General features: G+C 41.8%; 1 protein-coding gene across 2 annotated transcripts in view; it reads right to left on the reverse strand.

Moving 5' to 3' along the window:
• The window catches only part of pemt (phosphatidylethanolamine N-methyltransferase), a 198622-nt gene that overhangs the window by 68433 nt on the left and 110376 nt on the right, over nt 1–19813 (reverse strand). For both annotated transcript variants that reach the window (XM_034193744.1, XM_034193743.1), the window contains one exon: nt 14771–14886. In XM_034193744.1, the coding sequence (XP_034049635.1) occupies nt 14771–14886 (116 nt within the window). The remainder of the gene's footprint in view (nt 1–14770; nt 14887–19813) is intronic.

The raw sequence follows: 19813 nt of genomic DNA on the forward strand, positions 1-19813 counted from the left end.
CATAAAATGTTGCTAACTTGACTGACATGGTGCATGACCCGGCCACGGATCTTCCAGGTTTTTTGAGGTTAATCAGACTTTGGTAAGGTTTGTTTTGGAAGCCATGAAAATAATAATTTCAATTGGATAGAGAACAAAACAACCACATCAAGTCAATTTGGCTAAAATGGTCTCAGGCAAGTTCAAAGAAAAATGTAGCGTAGCAACATTGGTAGGTCACAGGACACCACACTTTTTTTCCATCGTTTTTTTCTTGCTGTAAATCACAATGCAAGGCCCATTTGTTGTTACCTTGTGGTACCAGAGACAACACATAAAGGTCAAGTATTACTTGTGTGCTGTTCCACGTCCCCGTGGTCTCTGACTAATGCGGGGAGAAGATTTGTGAGTAATCAAGATGACTCAGTGGCTGTTTGATGGACTGACAGGCTCTCCTCCAACCTCTGGAGTGCTGTGTCATCTACATTATCACAGAGTCCAACAACAAACCAACTGAACATGGTTCAAAGATGGAGGGCTGAGCATCAGAGCAGGAAGTTGTGGCTGTGGAGGAAGAAATGAAGAAATCATAGAAGACCAAGTCCCTCCATGAGATGTTCCAATAGCACATCAAGGAAAAGGCTGACACTGGGGCACTGTGATTGCCTTTTTTTTTTTTTTTTTACAGTGAGAACAGTGAGTAGAACATGTTCATGCAAAATGACTGGACACTTGCACAAGATGTTGACAGTATTGCACATAGCTCTGAGTAACTGAAAAACTCTGTTATGTTTTCATCCTGCAGAAGGGGGGGAGTTATACAGTCTGATTGCCACAGGTAGGTAGGCCCTCCTGCGGCGTTCTGTGGTGCAACTCAGTGTCCTCAGTCTTTGGCTGAAGGTGCTCTGACAGGACGTCAGTCTGTACTTGGTGTCGGTGGGCCTCTGTTTATGAAAATCAAGCCTCTTGTTCTTTGTGTTGCAGCATCAGGTATAGTTGAAGGGCTAATTCCTGAAAGATGACTTCTATACACACGTTTGAGCAGATTTAGCTGCATTCACACTGTGTCACACTGTTCAGTTTGGAAGCATCTGGGTTTTGATAAATGGAATATTTGTCATTCTGTAGTTGGTGTTGTGAACGTCCATGAAATTCTGCTGACATCAGCACAAATGACCCCGTTCTAGGATAATGTGTGTGTGTAGATGAGTAAACCCACCTTTACAGGGTACGGGCTTGGGTACTGTAACACCCTAAAAGGTCAAACTAAATCTACTCAAAAGTGTTTATAAAAACTGTTTCTAAGCCTCTTTTGAGAACTGGCCCTTCAGCTTGTAGGTGAGCTGAGGCAGCTGATGTATGAATGGAGGTGATGAATCTTTCACTTCAAATTCAAGTAATTTAACCTCTGCTGAATGACTCTGAAATTGAAAGAAACCTTTGGTCGCAACTGGATTTTGCAAGACATGTAGCTGAACATTCTGACTCTGAAGAGAGAAAAAGAGAGACAGAAAAACACAGCAGAGGAAATGAAATTGAATAAAACTTTTAGCCCACTAGTGCTGTATAGACCTTGACCTACATTCTCCTCCCACACTGCAGTTCAGAACAACTCGACTGGCGTTATTCAGGTCAGTATATCCGTATAAACAAAACCACACAGTTGCAGGTTTGGACATGTGCATCTTGACAAAAAAAAAAAAAAAAGCATAAGAATACTGGAAGAAAAGTCTTTCTCGTACTGACATGTTTGGATGACACAAAATGAGATGAGATTTATTGTCATTACACGAGTGCAACAACAATGAAATTACATTTACACTCCAATTACCTCAGACAAAATACAGCAATTAATCCACAATTATTACTTGTTTACCATAATAATGGCACACATCAGAATTAAAGACAACACATATACATTTGACATTGTTTATGTGCACTAAACGGTCAAAACGACCCCCTGTGAGCAAGCACTTGGCTACAGTGGGAAGGAAAAACTCCCTTTTAACAGGAAGAAACCTCCAGCAGAACCAGGCTCAGGGAGGGGCAGTCTTCTGTTGGGACTGGTTGGGGCTGAGGGAGAGAACCAGGAAAAAGACATGCTGTGGAGGGGAGCAGAGATCAATCACTAATGATTAAATGCAGAGTGGTGCATACAGAGCAAAAAGAGAAAGAAACAGTGGATCATGGGAACCCCCCAGCAGTCTACGTCTATAGCAGCATAACTAAGGGATGGTTCAGGGTCACCTGATCCAGCCCTAACTATAAGCTTTAGCAAAAAGGAAAGTTTTAAGCCTAATCTTAAAAGTAGAGAGGGTGTCTGTCTCCCTGATCTGAATTGGGAGCTGGTTCCACAGGAGAGGAGCCTGAAAGCTGAAGGCTCTGCCTCCCATTCTACTCTTACAAACCCTAGGAACTACAAGTAAGCCTGCAGTCTGAGAGCGAAGCACTCTATTGGGGTGATATGGTACTATGAGGTCCCTAAGATAAGATGGGACCTGATTATTCAAAACCTTATAAGTAAGAAGAAGAATTTTAAATTCTATTCTAGAATTAACAGGAAGCCAATGAAGAGAGGCCAATATGGGTGAGATATGCTCTCTCCTTCTAGTCCCTGTCAGTACTCTAGCTGCAGCATTTTGAATTAACTGAAGGCTTTTTAGGGAACTTTTAGGACAACCTGATAATAATGAATTACAATAGTCCAGCCTAGAGGAAATAAATGCATGAATTAGTTTTTCAGCATCACTCTGAGACAAGACCTTTCTGATTTTAGAGATATTGCGTAAATGCAAAAAAGCAGTCCTACATATTTGTTTAATATGCGCTTTGAATGACATATCCTGATCAAAAATGACTCCAAGATTTCTCACAGTATTACTAGAGGTCAGGGTAATGCCATCCAGAGTAAGGATCTGGTTAGACACCATGTTTCTAAGATTTGTGGGGCCAAGTACAATAACTTCAGTTTTATCTGAGTTTAAAAGCAGGAAATTAGAGGTCATCCATGTCTTTATGTCTGTAAGACAATCCTGCAGTTTAGCTAATTGGTGTGTGTCCTCTGGCTTCATGGATAGATAAAACTGGGTATCATCTGCGTAACAATGAAAATTTAAGCAATACCGTCTAATAATACTGCCTAAGGGAAGCATGTATAAAGTGAATAAAATTGGTCCTAGCACAGAACCTTGTGGAACTCCATAATTAACTTTAGTCTGTGAAGAAGATTCCCCATTTACATGAACAAATTGTAATCTATTAGACAAATATGATTCAAACCACCGCAGCGCAGTGCCTTTAATACCTATGGCATGCTCTAATCTCTGTAATAAAATTTTATGGTCAACAGTATCAAAAGCAGCACTGAGGTCTAACAGAACAAGCACAGAGATGAGTCCACTGTCCGAGGCCATAAGAAGATCATTTGTAACCTTCACTAATGCTGTTTCTGTACTATGATGAATTCTAAAACCTGACTGAAACTCTTCAAATAGACCATTCCTCTGCAGATGATCAGTTAGCTGTTTTACAACTACCCTTTCAAGAATTTTTGAGAGAAAAGGAAGGTTGGAGATTGGCCTATAATTAGCTAAGATAGCTGGGTCAAGTGATGGCTTTTTAAGTAATGGTTTAATTACTGCCACCTTAAAAGCCTGTGGTACATAGCCAACTAACAAAGATAGATTGATCATATTTAAGATCGAAGCATTAAATAATGGTAGGGCTTCCTTGAGCAGCCTGGTAGGAATGGGGTCTAATAAACATGTTGATGGTTTGGATGAAGTAACTAATGAAAATAACTCAGACAGAACAATCGGAGAGAAAGAGTCTAACCAAATACCGGCATCACTGAAAGCAGCCAAAGATAACGATACGTCTTTGGGATGGTTATGAGTAATTTTTTCTCTAATAGTTAAAATTTTGTTAGCAAAGAAAGTCATGAAGTCATTACTAGTTAAAGTTAATGGAATACTCAGCTCAATAGAGCTCTGACTCTTTGTCAGCCTGGCTACAGTGCTGAAAAGAAACCTGGGGTTGTTCTTATTTTCTTCAATTAGTGATGAGTAGAAAGATGTCCTAGCTTTACGGAGGGCTTTTTTTATAGAGCAACAGACTCTTTTTCCAGGCTAAGTGAAGATCTTCTAAATTAGTGAGACGCCATTTCCTCTCCAACTTACGGGTTATCTGCTTTAAGCTACGAGTTTGTGAGTTATACCACGGAGTCAGGCACTTCTGATTTAAAGCTCTCTTTTTTAGAGGAGCTACAGCATCCAAAGTTGTCTTCAATGAGGATGTAAAACTACTGACGAGATACTCTATCTCACTTACAGAGTTTAGGTAGCTACTCTGCACTGTGTTGGTATATGGCATTAGAGAACATAAAGAAGGAATCATATCCTTCAACCTAGTTACAGCGCTTTCTGAAAGACTTCTAGTGTAATGAAACTTATTCCCCACTGCTGGGTAGTCCATCAGAGTAAATGTAAATGTTATTAAGAAATGATCAGACAGAAGGGAGTTTTCAGGGAATACTGTTAAGTCTTCTATTTCCATACCATAAGTCAGAACAAGATCTAAGATATGATTAAAGTGGTGGGTGGACTCATTTACTTTTTGAGCAAAGCCAATAGAGTCTAATAATAGATTAAATGCAGTGTTGAGGCTGTCATTCTCAGCATCTGTGTGGATGTTAAAATCGCCCACTATAATTATCTTATCTGAGCTAAGCACTAAGTCAGACAAAAGGTTTGAAAATTCACAGAGAAACTCACAGTAACGACCAGGTGGACGATAGATAATAACAAATAAAACTGTTTTTTGGGACTTCCAATTTGGATGGACAAGACTAAGAGTCAAGCTTTCAAATGAATTAAAGCTCTGTCTGGGTTTTTGATTAATTAATAAGCTGGAATGGAAGATTGCTGCTAATCCTCCGCCCCGGCCTGTGCTACGAGCATTCTGACAGTTAGTGTGACTCGGGGGTGTTGACTCATTTAAACTAACATATTCATCCTGCTGTAACCAGGTTTCTGTAAGGCAGAATAAATCAATATGTTGATCAATTATTATATCATTTACCAACAGGGACTTAGAAGAGAGAGACCTAATGTTTAATAGACCACATTTAACTGTTTTAGTCTGTGGTGCAGTTGAAGGTGCTATATTATTTTTTCTTTTTGAATTTTTATGCTTAAATAGATTTTTGCTGGTTATTGGTAGTCTGGGAGCAGGCACCGTCTCTACGGGGATGGGGTAATGAGGGGATGGCAGGGGGAGAGAAGCTGAAGAGAGGTGTGTAAGACGACAACTCTGCTTCCTGGTCCCAACCCTGGATAGTCACGGTTTGGAGGATTTAAGAAAATTGGCCAGATTTCTAGAAATGAGAGCTGCTCCATCCAAAGTGGGATGGATGCCGTCTCTCCTAACAAGACCAGGTTTTCCCCAGAAGCTTTGCCAATTATCTATGAAGCCCACCTCATTTTCTGGACACCACTCAGACAGCCAGCAATTCAAGGAGAACATGCGGCTAAACATGTCACTCCCGGTCCGATTGGGGAGAGGCCCAGAGAAAACTACAGAGTCCGACATTGTTTTTGCAAAGTTACACACCGATTTAATGTTAATTTTAGTGACCTCCGATTGGCGTAACCGGGTGTCATTACTGCCGACGTGAATTACAATCTTACCAAATTTACGCTTAGCCTTAGCCAGCAGTTTCAAATTTCCTTCAATGTCGCCTGCTCTGGCCCCCGGAAGACAATTGACTATGGTTACTGGTGTCGCTAACTTCACATTTCTCAAAACAGAGTCGCCAATAACCAGAGTTTGATCCTCGGCGGGTGTGTCGTCGAGTGGGGAAAAACGGTTAGAGATGTGAACGGGTTGGCGGTGTACACGGGGCTTCTGTTTAGGGCTACGCTTCCTCCTCACAGTCACCCAGTCAGCCTGCTTTCCCGGCTGCTCGGGATCTGCCAGGGGGTAACTAACGGCGGCTAAGCTACCTTGGTCCGCACCGACTACAGGGGCCTGGCTAGCTGTAGAATTTTCCACGGTGCGGAGCCGAGTCTCCAATTCGCCCAGCCTGGCCTCCAAAGCTACGAATAAGCTACACTTATTACAAGTACCATTACTGCTAAAGGAGGCCGAGGAATAACTAAACATTTCACACCCAGAGCAGAAAAGTGCGGGAGAGACAGGAGAAGCCGCCATGCTAAATCGGCTAAGAGCTAGTAGCTACGCTAAGCTAGCGGATTCCTAAAAACACGCAAAGTGAATAATGTGTAAATAATTTAGAGGTGATTCAGCAGAAGGAGTGCTTCAGTTAAAGCACGTAAAGATTACACTGGGAAACAAATCGTAATCTAGATAACTAGATCAATCTAACTGCGCAGATTAAACAGCTAACAGATACAGAAAAACACCGCTGTGCTCCGGAACAGGAAGTGATACAATACCGCAGTGAGAGCCAACCACCAGTAAAAAAAAAAAAACGATGAGTTAAGTTTCTGTCAGTTTCTGTCCATGTGTGTGTAAAGTCTGACGTTGCTAGGCAAAAGCAGGCTGGGGGTGGGGGGTGGGGGGGGGGGTAGATAGATGAGAAGGGGAGCCAAATTCCTTCATCAAGGCCGTAGATCCTTCAGGGGGAACAGCAGGGCATTTGACCTTCAGGAGTCGAGAAGGCTGCCATGTTGATGTTAGGCGGAGAGATACAGAATTCCATTTAATGCACCTGTGACTGTCTAGAGTCCAAATTTATGAAGAATATTCTCTGGTCCTCAGCAGCACATTCCTTTGCAATGCAGCGATTTGCTCCAAGATTGTATCCATTTTGCGTTTAAGTTCAAGAGTTCACGCAGTCTGAGATTACACAGCATTGCCCAACGATGGACTGATGAGGGGACGAGATTCTGGTAGCAGCAGTCTTGCTAATATTCCTGTGGGTCAGGGCAGCATACAAACCAATTAGTGCCAAACCTCCCACCATAAAAGCAAATAGAAATAAATCCTCAACGTCTTCCACAGAGGGTGGAGCCAAGCATGCCACGCCCCATTTCTCTCAGGTGTCGAGAGCACAGCCCGCTGGGTAGGTTCCATCAGGGCTCGCAGGGTCCCCCAGCCCTGATTTTCTTGTTGAAAAAATGGTGTCAATAGTGTTGAGAGACCAGCTGATCAATTCCACGGTTAATCCAAATTTTAATTAGAAGAATTCACAGTCAGGTGAAGCTGGGACTTTGAAGGTCGGAGCAGAGATGGAGAACAGAAGGAGGAGAGGAGAGGAGAGGGGAGGAATGCCACCATCCTTGCCGGAGACCCAAGTGTGTGAAAAGATGAGTAGAAAGTGCTACATGAATTAAAACATGTGATCTGTCTGTTTATCATGTCAGAACTCTCCAATCAGAGTTATTTTTAACTTACTCTAAAAACACACAACACTTTCCAGATTTAATCACATCCCTCCCGTCTCATTATTCTGTTTATAAGCAACTGCCAATTCACCAGCGGGCTGGACTAATCTTAGTCTGGTGGAACGTTGCTCAGTATAATGAGTGGACCCATTACCATCATGTGAAACACAGAGCAAAAAAAAAAAAAAAAAAAAAAAAAAATACAAGCACCTGCAAGTGTTGTGGAGCTAAAAAAAGATGTCAGTCAGCGCCCTGAGCACAGCTGCCTGTCAATCAAACCATCAGGCAGACATGTTGGCAAAAACATACCGAAGATGAACACAAGCAGCATTTGGGTAAATCAGTCCGTCTGGTAGCTGCTCCGCTGGTTTCTGATTTTGGTGTCGTACGTATGTTTTTGTGTTGTCCTGTGTGTCCGTTAATGTGTTTAAAAAAAATAACTGTAAAGCCAAAGGCAAAATTTTGTCCCAATGTTTATATACTACAGAGGGGATGTTTAGAATTTCTCACATTTGGTTCGATGCACCGATAGTTACTATTAAAGGAGCAGATGAAGTCACACATGAGGTCACATATGAGGTCACAAACAGTGAGCTGGTTTCCAGTGAGGAAGGTTCCCAGTTCAAGCTCACCTGTTCATTCTCTAAGAACATTTGGAGTTGTGTCAGGAAGGAATCCAGCATAAAACTTGTGTCAAATTAAGTTCACAAGTGTAACGCAGAACCATATAAGTACCGAGGAGCGTCGATATTTAGATGCAGCTGCTTCTCCAGAATCCACTGGACAGGTTCAAGTTTTCAGAAACACGTATCATCGTCAGCACCACAAACTGCAGAGAACCAGCAGTTTGTTGTTTGGTTTCAGTTCCAGATCAGTGAAACCAGCTGGTGTTCTTGATTTGAATTGTCCAGCAGCCTCATAACTCCATAAGATTTTCTCAGGCTTCTCACGATCTCCAAGGCCAAGGACCCAAAGACATGAATGTCCATGCAGAGGTAAGTGAATATCACTTACACTGCTCTCTGTGCTATGATTGTTCTTTCCTTTCCAGAGTGGGACAACAAGACCTTTCTTCCAGTCCACAGTGATAACACCTGTCTCACAGACTGAAACAAAGACTCTTTGCAGTGCAAGGAGAAGAGCATCTCCACCTGCCTGGAGAAGCTCAGGTCCAGTGCCACAGATCCCAGCAGCTTTTCCAGCCCTCAGCTGCTTCACAGCCTTTGCAATCTCACCTACATACATTTGGTGGTGACGCTTCCGGGAGCTCTTACCGTCTATGTGTAAACAGGGCTTTAACCATGAGACCACCACCTCCCCTTTACACTGCATTTAAGCACCCATATATGGAATAATGTTTGCAATGGAAGGCAGCTACTCCCTGAAGAATGCATTTCCAAAACTACGTTTATGTTTGCACCCTTTCTGAGCTTTATTGACCACAGTATACAAATACTAAATAAGTTAAATATATTGAAAAAATACAATCTGGAGCATGATGCTCATCACAGATAGGGCACCACTGAAAAACTCATTTTTTCTTAAGCCCCGTTTACACACAGACGGTAAGAGCTCCTGGAAGCGTCCCGGAAGAGTTTTTGGCCGTCTTAAGGATCACACGCCGTTGTTAACGCCGGCACTAGGGGGCGTGGCTTAGTTCCGGCTTTATCGGGAATCGTCGAAAAATTTTTTCAACATGTCGAATAATTCCAGGAGCGCTCCCGGAGAATTAGCGTGACGACCGAGACAACGTGAACAACTGCGTTTGATACTTTTTAATCGCCGTTTCATCCTGCCCCTTCCTGTAGTGCCGCAGTTTACACCGCCGTAATTGGTGGCCGGCGTTGTATCCCTAATCAACGGTGTGTAAAACGGCAATAGAGCCCACATCGGCGTCCTCAAGGCCGTTTTAACCGGCGACAGAGGCAGACAAAACGGATGCGCTAGCGGACAGTGCGCCGTTCTAAACACCACCTCCCGGGCAACGGCGTTCTAAACGGCCGATAGGCGGCGGTCAATATAAAAACGCTAGTGCACTGCATGCAGGCCTCTCACTCGCGGCCAGCTCCAGATATTTTTGCAGAGAAGCTCCAGTATACCTCCTAAAAGAAAATTGGCAGTGGCAAGGACTTACCAAGAGGTCTGGTTCTGAAGCAGAGGGTAGCCCTGTGGTGGAGATGAGCAACACGTTGAGGAGGGTAAAAGGAGAAGAAAAGGCTGATGATCTCCCTCCCCCTGCAGTGACAGAGGCATGTATTCCTGCTGCTTCAGCCTATTATACTCTGGGGGCGGTGCCTATATGCAAAAGTTCCTGGAGTAACGCAGGATTTGCCTGGATACATCCAGCGGCACACAGGGCATTATCGGCGGCAGCAGAACACCGCCATTCTCACACGCTTCTTAACCTGCGATTGTAAAAGGTAGAACTGGGTATTAACCCCTGTTGCCTGACATGTGCCGGATGCTACGGCGTCAAAATGCCGCTTTATTCAGGAGATTTAGCGGCGTTTTATCCGCGTATTTGCGGATAGCATGGCGGCCAAAATGCCGGCAAAATGCTCCGCCCCTTTCCACCGTGAAAACAGCCAGAACTACCGCGAACTTCGGTCTACGTACTACCCGCCAACAAAAACGTCTATGTGTAAACTAGGCTTTACGAGGTCTGTCAATAAAGTATAGGTCCTTTTTATTTTTTTCAAAAACTATATGGATTTCATTCATATGTTTTTATGTCAGACATGCTTGAACCCTCGTGCGCATGCGCGAGTTTTTCCACGCCTGTCGGTGACGTCATTCGCCTGTGAGCACTCCTTGTGGGAGGAGTCGTCCAGCCCCTCGTCGGAATCCCTTTGTCTGAGAGGTTGCTGAGAGACTGGCGCTTTGTTTGATCAAAATTTTTTCTAAACCTGTGAGACACATCGAAGTGGACACGGTTCGAAAAATTAAGCTGTTTTTTTTTTTTAAGCTGGACGGGTCAGCGCGTCGGGACGCTGCCGGCGCAGTGTGGCGCCACAGAAAAAACACCTCCGTGTTGATAACCATTTGTAAAATCCAGGTGGCTTTTGATGGCTTTCAGTGAAGTGAGTATATGAGAAATTGTTTAACAGCTGGACATGTTCCAACTTGTCCTTAAGGCTTCCAACGGAGGTGTTTTTCCTGTGGCGGAGCGTCGCGGCGGCTGCGAGCCGACGCTGCAATCCGTCCACACGTCTTTCATTAAAAAAAAATCTCCTTTAACAGTGGAATATCCGGATAAAATTCTGAAACCAACTTCTTCTGAAACCTCTGTTCTCTCACGACGTCCTGGATCAATAGAGCCTGAAATGTGGAGGTTTTCAGCTTGAAACAGGCTGACGACGGCGCCTGAGAGCGCTGCGCGACGTCTCGCACCGTGGGAAGTCCTTAAAGCGACAGTATCACCTCAAAATCTCTCATCAGCCGTTAAAATTTTCACTGAAAACCAGCTTAATTTTTCGAACCGTGTCCACTTCGATGTGTCTCACAGGTTTAGAAAAAATTTGGATCAAACAAAGCGCCAGTCTCTCAACAACTTCTCAGACAAAGGAATTCCGACGAGGGGCTGGACGACTCCTCCCACAAGGAGTGCTCACAGGCGAATGACGTCACTGACAGGCGTGGAAAAACTCACGCATGCGCACGAGGGTTCAAGCATGTCTGATGTAAAAACATATGAATGAAATCCATATAGTTTTTGAAAAAAATAAAAAAGGACCTATACTTTATTGACAGCCCTCGTAGTTTTCCTCAGAATTAAATTTGCAGCTTTGAACCAAAAGCATGCAAAAAAATACAGGAAAAGGTAAGACTGTCACTTTAAAACAATCAGTAGAAGGACTGACTGAGAAACTCCATCTGCATCTCACTCCTCATGCGCTGTATCCTCTTCTTCTTCATCATCATAAGTGTAAGACGTGGAAGAAGTACTCAGAAGAAGAACTCATCGTTATCAGTGTCTAGGAGCTCAGTGAAAATGGGTATGGGTGTGGAAGAAGTTGTTACAGGCTTCTGTGGCTGTGATTGGAGAACTTGTGCACATTGCACATTTTGCATTTTGCATCACCAGTTATCCAGCTTCCTGATGAAGTGGTACAGAGGAGCATTTTCTTAAAAAGAAGACATGAAAGTTCAGCTACAATTTGCCAGAAGGTACATCTGAGATGCAAGTCTAGATCTGATGTTTTGGTAAAAGAAAATCCTCCTCTATTCCACTTCATCATAACTTCTTCTGGGTTGTCTGGGTGTCTTGGTGGCTTTCCTCACTCTTCTCCTTCAGTTTTTGTGAACTGTCTACTCCACACAGATTTACCACAGAGTGTCATACTGTTTGTATTTCTTCATAACTGATGTCAATAAAGATCAAGACACAGTGACTTGGAAATGTTCATGTATCCATCCCCTGACTTGTCTGAAGAAAACTGCCAATAAAACTGATTATTTACAGGTATTATACCAAAGGGGCTGATTACTTAGATATTTTTTATATTGAGAAGCCTGATTTACTTTTTGTAAACAAATTAAAATGTGTGAAATACCAAGGGGCTAATTTTGCAAGGTACTGTACAAATACTGAATAAACATATGTATAATGGCAGTTATTTTTAACTTCTCGTATTTTGCTGGGAGTTGTTAAATGATCTTTTCATAAGTTCAGGAGAAAGTGCCATTTATCACAGCGGTGATAAATGGCACCGCTGTGTGTCCCAAAAAAACCTGTTACTAAGCAACGGAGATCCCTCCAGCAAATTGCAAACTGGGGAGAACAAACAGCACATCACATCACACCTTATTATCTCGTTTTGGCGAGATATGTTAGTCAATATGTATGTTTGGATTTTGTTTTTGTTTTTTTTTGTAATCATTGCATTTTTCACCTTTAACTCACTGTGCAGCACACAGTTTACGTCACAGACACTTGCAACTTCACATATATCAGCCCTAGCAAGATACCTTTCATCACACAAAAGGATCAAGCTGAAGGTCAAAGGTCAAGGTCAAAGCAAGGTCAAACACTAAATTCAATGAAACAACTTTCCTGGTGGCAATTTTTGAAAAATTGCCTCCAAATTTGGCATGGACATAGTAATAGGCCTTGCCCATAAGACATTACATGGGATAAGCGATTGACCTTGACCTTTAGGGTTTTGATTGAGGTCAAAGGTCACCTAAATAAGGTCAAACTTCAGATTACAGCAAAACATGTCGTGTAATACATCACATTAAAGGGCCTGATGATGGGATGCAGAAGATAGCAAAGGTTTTAAGTTATGATGTCATTTGATGACATCATCATGGAAAAAAATCTTAAAAATTTAGATTTTTAAGGGGTTGACAAAGACTGTAAATCATCACTGCAGACTCTTGTAAGTTCACATATAGCAGTCATATGGAGATACCTTTCAGCACACAACAGGACCAAGCTCAAGGCCAAAGGTCAAGGTCACAGGAAGGTCAAACACTAAATTTAACGAAGCAACTTTCCTGGTCACAGTTTTTGAAATTCTGCCTCCAGATTTTACATGAATAGCATATATTCAACCCAGTCTCACGAGTTTTTTCATGATCCCGTCACAAAATGATTCAAATTTTCATAATTGTTTTTTAAAACTTACTATTACTAACCCTAACCCCTCACCCTAACCTTAATCATAACCTAACCCTACTCCTTCCCCTAACCATACCCCCCAGACCCCCCCCCCCCACATCACTTGTAATTTTGTGCAATCATCATGAAATGTATTAGAATAAATTTGTGCTCCCATTATGAACATTTTGCACTTTTCGTGACAATATCATGAACCAGTAGATTAATATACGAGGTCTGTTAGAAAAGTATCCAACCTTTTTATTTTTTGCAAAAACCTGATGGATTTGAATCACGTGTGCTTGCATGAGCAAACCTTGAACCTTCGTGCGCATACGTGATTTTTTTCACGCCTGTCGGTTGCGTCATTTGCTTGTAAGCAGCCTTTGTGTGAGGATGGTTGGAGTCTGTCGGCGGTTCAAGGTTGGCTCATGCAAGCACACGTGATTCAAATCCATCAGGTTTTTGCAAAAAATAAAAAGGTCGGATACTTTTCTAACAGACCTTGTATATTTCGTGACGCTGAATCACGACATGCCGTGAGATATGGTAGTGTACATTCCCTTGCCCGTCAGTCCCTCTTCATGGTGGTCATTCCTCATGGTAGTCTCTTTTGTTCACCCTTTGGCAACTCTCAGGGTGACAGTTTTCATATTTGTGTTTTTGTCCTGTCACTACGCTGACCTAAAGTGGGCGGAGCCAAAGCAAGTACTAAAGGTTCTGTATGAATTTTAACAATACATTTCTTAAACACTGGTCTGAAGCCTTCAAAACTTTTAAAACACCTCTGTTTTATATATCGTTTTGGATTTGGTATGAAAACTGCATGTTCCTCCTGTGGAACAGTGGCACCTGCTGGATGGTTCAGGAATGTGCATCCAGAACAAATACTTTTTTCATACTCAACTCTACAGTCAGCACTCGGTCTGCATGTGCATTAAAAGTCCAAATGCATGCAGAGTTGATAATAAGGAAAAGCAAATAGGTCACTGGTTGACTACCAGTTTTTGGAAAATACCGTATTTTGCAGAGTATAAGTCACAATTTTTTAGTAGTTTGGGAGGTCCTGCGACTTATATACAGAAAAAAAAAAATCACACTTTCATTGTTAATAATAAAAATTATAATGACTTTCTTTTGAATCAAATCAATAAAAAAAATAAAGTGCAACAATAAAAGAAAAAAGACAATAATAAGAAATAAAGTGCAACAGCCACAAAAATCTCAAATTAAAGAAAACGGTGCGACTTATATCTGGGTTTTTTTCTTCAAGAAGCTTTTATTTTTTTATAACAGGTGCGACTTATACTCCAGAAAATACAACAGTACTTAGTTTGAATTAACATTCAAAACATCAGCATTTTGTCCACACAAAGACAAAAGACACTTCTTATGGTTTGACTGGTGGCCGGAAACCAACTTGGAGTTGTTTTACTGCCACCTACTGGACTGGAGTGTGGAACAGCAGATTGTCAGATTAAAAATAAACCCCACAAATTTACCTCTATCATTTAATTTCACCACAACCAGTTGGATATGTTGAATGAGTGAATGTCCTACAGACGTGAATTAATTTCGAACCTCAGAGTAAGTCTGCTCTGTTGGAAACACCCACTGTACAGTCATGTCTACATTTTTAAGACGTGCAATGATGCTTACGAGCTTTGTTGTAAAGGTGAATAATGACCCCGTCTAAGGGGACAAAAGTATATTGACTTTGACTAGTAACACATACTGCTGTAAGACTGGAGTTGTACTTATTGAGTTTGAAGTGTGGCATCACCTGTGGCTGCGATAGACGTTGAGCAGAATAATGACGACAGCGAGGCAGTAACAGGCCAAGTGAGAGCTACCGAAGAGCCTCGACAGACGGCGCGTACGATGCTCCCATCTCCCCACCTGGTCAACGACACAGACAGCAGAAGACATCACAACATAAAATTACACAACAAATGAAGTGATTTTTTCCAAAGATTGGTGGCAAAGTTAATCTGACCTTGAAGAGAAATGTTTACATTTGGGGGAGCTTTTTTTTTATATATATATATATATATATATATATATATATATATATATATATATATATATATATAAAAGGGGGTGCAGCCAGGATATGTTCAAGGCTTTTTCCCCCAGTATGTACAACAACATGAAACTTTTCCAATCTAGATTATAATAGCAAAGTGGCCTCTCTGCCATGTGTGTGTGGTTTCAATCATGCAGAGACTGGAGAGAGCTGACATTTGCCGTTTGGTATGCTTATGTATTTTGCATCAAGGATAAATGCTGCGAATATGGAAAGTTGATAGGATAAATATGTTTAGAGAAATTAGCAATTTTAGCTAACCAATAAACAACAGATGCTGTGCTGCAATGCACCATGGGAGTTTGGGGTTTTGAAGTTTTAAATGTTATTGTGGTTTATGTTAGTTTAACAGTCCTGTTAGTGTTATTGATTCATTGTGTTTTTGTAGTTCGATTGGTTTAGTCAGTTTAGTTAAGTGTCATGTTGTTCTTACCATGAGTGACGTAAGTTTCATGCTGGTACCATGAGTGAAATGTGCAGTGTTTTCAATGTCTTCAGCCACTGTCTGTTTGTCAAATTAAAAGCACCAGCTTACAGCAACTGTGTGTGCATGCATGCGTGTGTGCGTGCGTGCGTGTATAACTTTGGTCACAGAGAACCTGTGGACAGATGACATTTGCCGTTTAGTGTGCTTATGTATTTTGGGTCACAGGTGAATGCTGCCAAAATGGAACAATGGATGTTGTCAGCTACCTTCTGGAGTCACATGCCATTCCAGCACGGGGCAGTAAGTCATCTTTATATTAAAAGTCTGAGTGTGGTGAGTAATTTTAAATTCAATATAAGTATATACACTCAACAAAAATATAAACGCAACACTTTTGGTTTTGCTCCCATTTTGTATGAGATGAACTCAAAAGATCTAAAACTTTTTCCACATACACAATATCACCATTTCCCTCAAATATTGTTCACAAACCAGTCTAAATCTGTGATAGTGAGCACTTCTCCTTTGCTGAGATAATCCATCCCACCTCACAGGTGTGCCATATCAAGATGCTGATTAGACACCATGATTAGTGCACAGGTGTGCCTTAGACTGCCCACAATAAAAGGCCACTCTGAAAGGTGCAGTTTTGTTTTATTGGGGGGGATACCAGTCAGTATCTGGTGTGACCACCATTTGCCTCATGCAGTGCAACACATCTCCTTCGCATAGAGTTGATCAGGTTGTCAATTGTGGCCTGTGGAATGTTGGTCCACTCCTCTTCAATGGCTGTGCGAAGTTGCTGGATATTGGCAGGAACTGGTACACGCTGTCGTATACGCCGGTCCAGAGCATCCCAAACATGCTCAATGGGTGACATGTCCGGTGAGTATGCCGGCCATGCAAGAACTGGGACATTTTCAGCTTCCAAGAATTGTGTACAGATCCTTGCAACATGGGGCCGTGCATTATCCTGCTGCAACATGAGGTGATGTTCTTGGATGTATGGCACAACAATGGGCCTCAGGATCTCGTCACGGTATCTCTGTGCATTCAAAATGCCATCAATAAAATGCACCTGTGTTCTTCGTCCATAACAGACGCCTGCCCATACCATAACCCCACCGCCACCATGGGCCACTCGATCCACAACATTGACATCAGAAAACTGCTCACCCACACGATGCCACACACGCTGTCTGCCATCTGCCCTGGACAGTGTGAACCGGGATTCATCCGTGAAGAGAACACCTCTCCAATGTGCCAAACGCCAGCAAATGTGAGCATTTGCCCACTCAAGTCGGTTACGACGACGAACTGAAGTCAGGTCGAGACCCCGATGAGGACGACGAGCATGCAGATGAGCTTCCCTGAGATGGTTTCTGACAGTTTGTGCAGAAATTCTTTGGTTATGCAAACCGATTGTTTCAGCAGCTGTCCGAGTGGCTGGTCTCAGACGATCTTGGAGGTGAACATGCTGGATGTGGAGGTCCTGGGCTGGTGTGGTTACACGTGGTCTGCGGTTGTGAGGCTGGTTGGATGTACTGCCAAATTCTCTGAAACGCCTTTGGAGACGGCTTATGGTAGAGAAATGAACATTCAATACACGAGCAACAGCTCTGGTTGACATTCCTGCTGTCAGCATGCCAATTGCACGCTCCCTCAAATCTTGCGACATCTGTGGCATTGTGCTGTGTGATAAAACTGCACCTTTCAGAGTGGCCTTTTATTGTGGGCAGTCTAAGGCACACCTGTGCACTAATCATGGTGTCTAATCAGCATCTTGATATGGCACACCTGTGAGGTGGGATGAATTCTCTCAGCAAAGGAGAAGTGCTCACTATCACAGATTTAGACTGGTTTGTGAACAATATTTGAGGGAAATGGTGATATTGTGTATGTGGAAAAAGTTTTAGATCTTTAAGTTCATCTCATACAAAATGGGAGCAAAACCAAAAGTGTTGCGTTTATATTTTTGTTGAGTGTAATTGTAAATTTGTTAAAAATGCACTGATGACACAAGAAAGTGAAAACACTTATTTCCACTCTGGTCCATTTAAAAATCAAATGAGAAAATAGAAGTAGAAATTCTAATGATATTAGTAATAATAATAATAATAATAGTGTATATATGATAACAAGGACCTAAGCAATTTCTAAATACAATTTCAATTTATTTTCATTTATATAGCGCCAAATCACAACAAGGTTGCCTCAAAGCGCTTCACACAGGTAAGGTCAAACCTTACCAACCCCCAGAGCAACAGTGGTAAGGAAAAACTCTTTCTGAGGAAGAAACCTCAAGCAGACCAGACTCAAAGGGGTGACCCTCTGCTTGGGCCATGATACAGACACGAATTACAGAACAATTCACAAAATTAATATACGTTTCCAGAACAGACACTACACCCATCTCTGGATGGAGCTGCACCTCAAACAGAAAAAACAAAAAACAAAACAGAATCAGGCATCAGAAAGACAAAAAATACTGTATAATGTGTCAGCATTAAACAACAAGAAAAACAGAAGAAATACTAAGGTGATCGCCGGCCACTAGCCCTAAACTTCACTAAAAGACCCAGAATTTAGGTAAAGTTGAGGCCGCGGCACGCTCCGTTTACAAACATACTATACCAGTATGCTCGTCATACGAAAGGGAAAATAAGTGCGTCTTAAGTCTGGACTTGAAAGTCTCCACAGAATCTGACTGTTTTATTGATGCAGGGAGATCATTCCACAGAACACAGTAATTTAAGGCAATACATTAAGAGAGTAAATTAACATTTAAAAATTACATAATTTAACAGGAAATAAAAGGGTTGAGTTCTTCTTCTAAAAACTGTTGCGGTCTAAGGTTCTAAAAATATTCTGGACCCACACACCATTCCAACTCATTGTAGAAACTTTGCTTAATTTATTACCACTCCTGAAAAATGTTAACTACCTATTAACATTAATTTTCCTCAAAAAGAGGCAAATTACCAACGAAAGCAGAACAAAAAGAGGTATGACAGCAATTCAGATTCCTTCTTTGCTCTTGCTTTTGAAAATGTCAAAAATTAAGGAATTCAACATTTCAGCTCAGTGATAAAGATGACTAATGTCAAAACAATCTCAATTCCTGTCATCAAAGGTTGCCCTGCAGTAAAACACCACACTTTGACTTTTAAAGCCCACTTTTAGAGAAACATTTCATGCAAGTGTCATCTTCCTGGATTGATCTGAACCAATTAATACCAGGAGTGGGAGAAAGGATGCAAGACAAGATGAATCATACAAAAAGGCTCCTGCTTCAATAAAGCTTTAAATCCCACTGAGGACACTCAAAGACTGAACCTTCAAAAGGATGAAAACTTACCGCAATCAACAATCTTACAAAAAAAAAAAAAACAGCTCCAAAAAATGTCAGAAAATACCAATAAAATTCAAAATGATGAGCACTCAGCATGAATTTGCATTTTCAAAAGACATCATTTTTAAGGCATCAGAGTATACATTTTTTTTTGTTGTTTTATCTTAAGGGGGCCAAGCAGTTTCCAGGGTGGAAGGTTCCTGATTCAAGGCCACCTCTGCCAACTCTCCATGTATTGTGGAGATTCGTCTGTAACAGCATCCGGCATAACCCAAAGGAACTTATTTTGATCTTTAATACTATGTCTGCCATCAGTAATACATCAATTCACAAACAACACTGGCCTCATGGTATTATTTTTATTTTATAAAAGGTACATTTATGGTTAAAAATACTAATTTATTAATCCCACCAGCAACTATATATTCTTCACTTTTCAGATTCGAACTTTTCACAGCTGATTGTGCTGACTATGCGGTGAGTCTGGCAACAAAATAATCTGATGTGGTGATCAGAGGTGTTGATTGAGTTGCCTGATCCATTCAGTCTGAGGGTTACGGTCAACTGACACGCAGCAGCATTATGACTCCCTCACTGACTGACTGTGGGCAGAGGATGTGTGTCAACATCTCAAAATCACAGCACAAAGAACACAAATGCTGTTGGGTATTTTCTCCTCCAAACATTTTTAAAACCTTTAACAAGACAAACAGAGTCAAGAAACACCAGTGAGACAGAAAGTCAAATTTTACGCGCGGAGTGCGGCCAGGCTGTACACCAAGGCTACACTCAAGTCTGGCCTGCTTTTCCGCTCTTTTTATTAAGAGACGCCCTCATCACATAAACAAAAAACTTGTCCTAAGGGTGGGGGTGATGACGCAAGACAAGTTTCTTCCCGTAACATAAACGCATACGTCAATAAGTGCAGCTGTAAGGAAGGACACTTTCTTTTACACAGGTC

This window comes from Thalassophryne amazonica, chromosome 18, assembly GCF_902500255.1.
Source record: "Thalassophryne amazonica chromosome 18, fThaAma1.1, whole genome shotgun sequence".
Lineage (NCBI taxonomy): Eukaryota > Metazoa > Chordata > Actinopteri > Batrachoidiformes > Batrachoididae > Thalassophryne > Thalassophryne amazonica.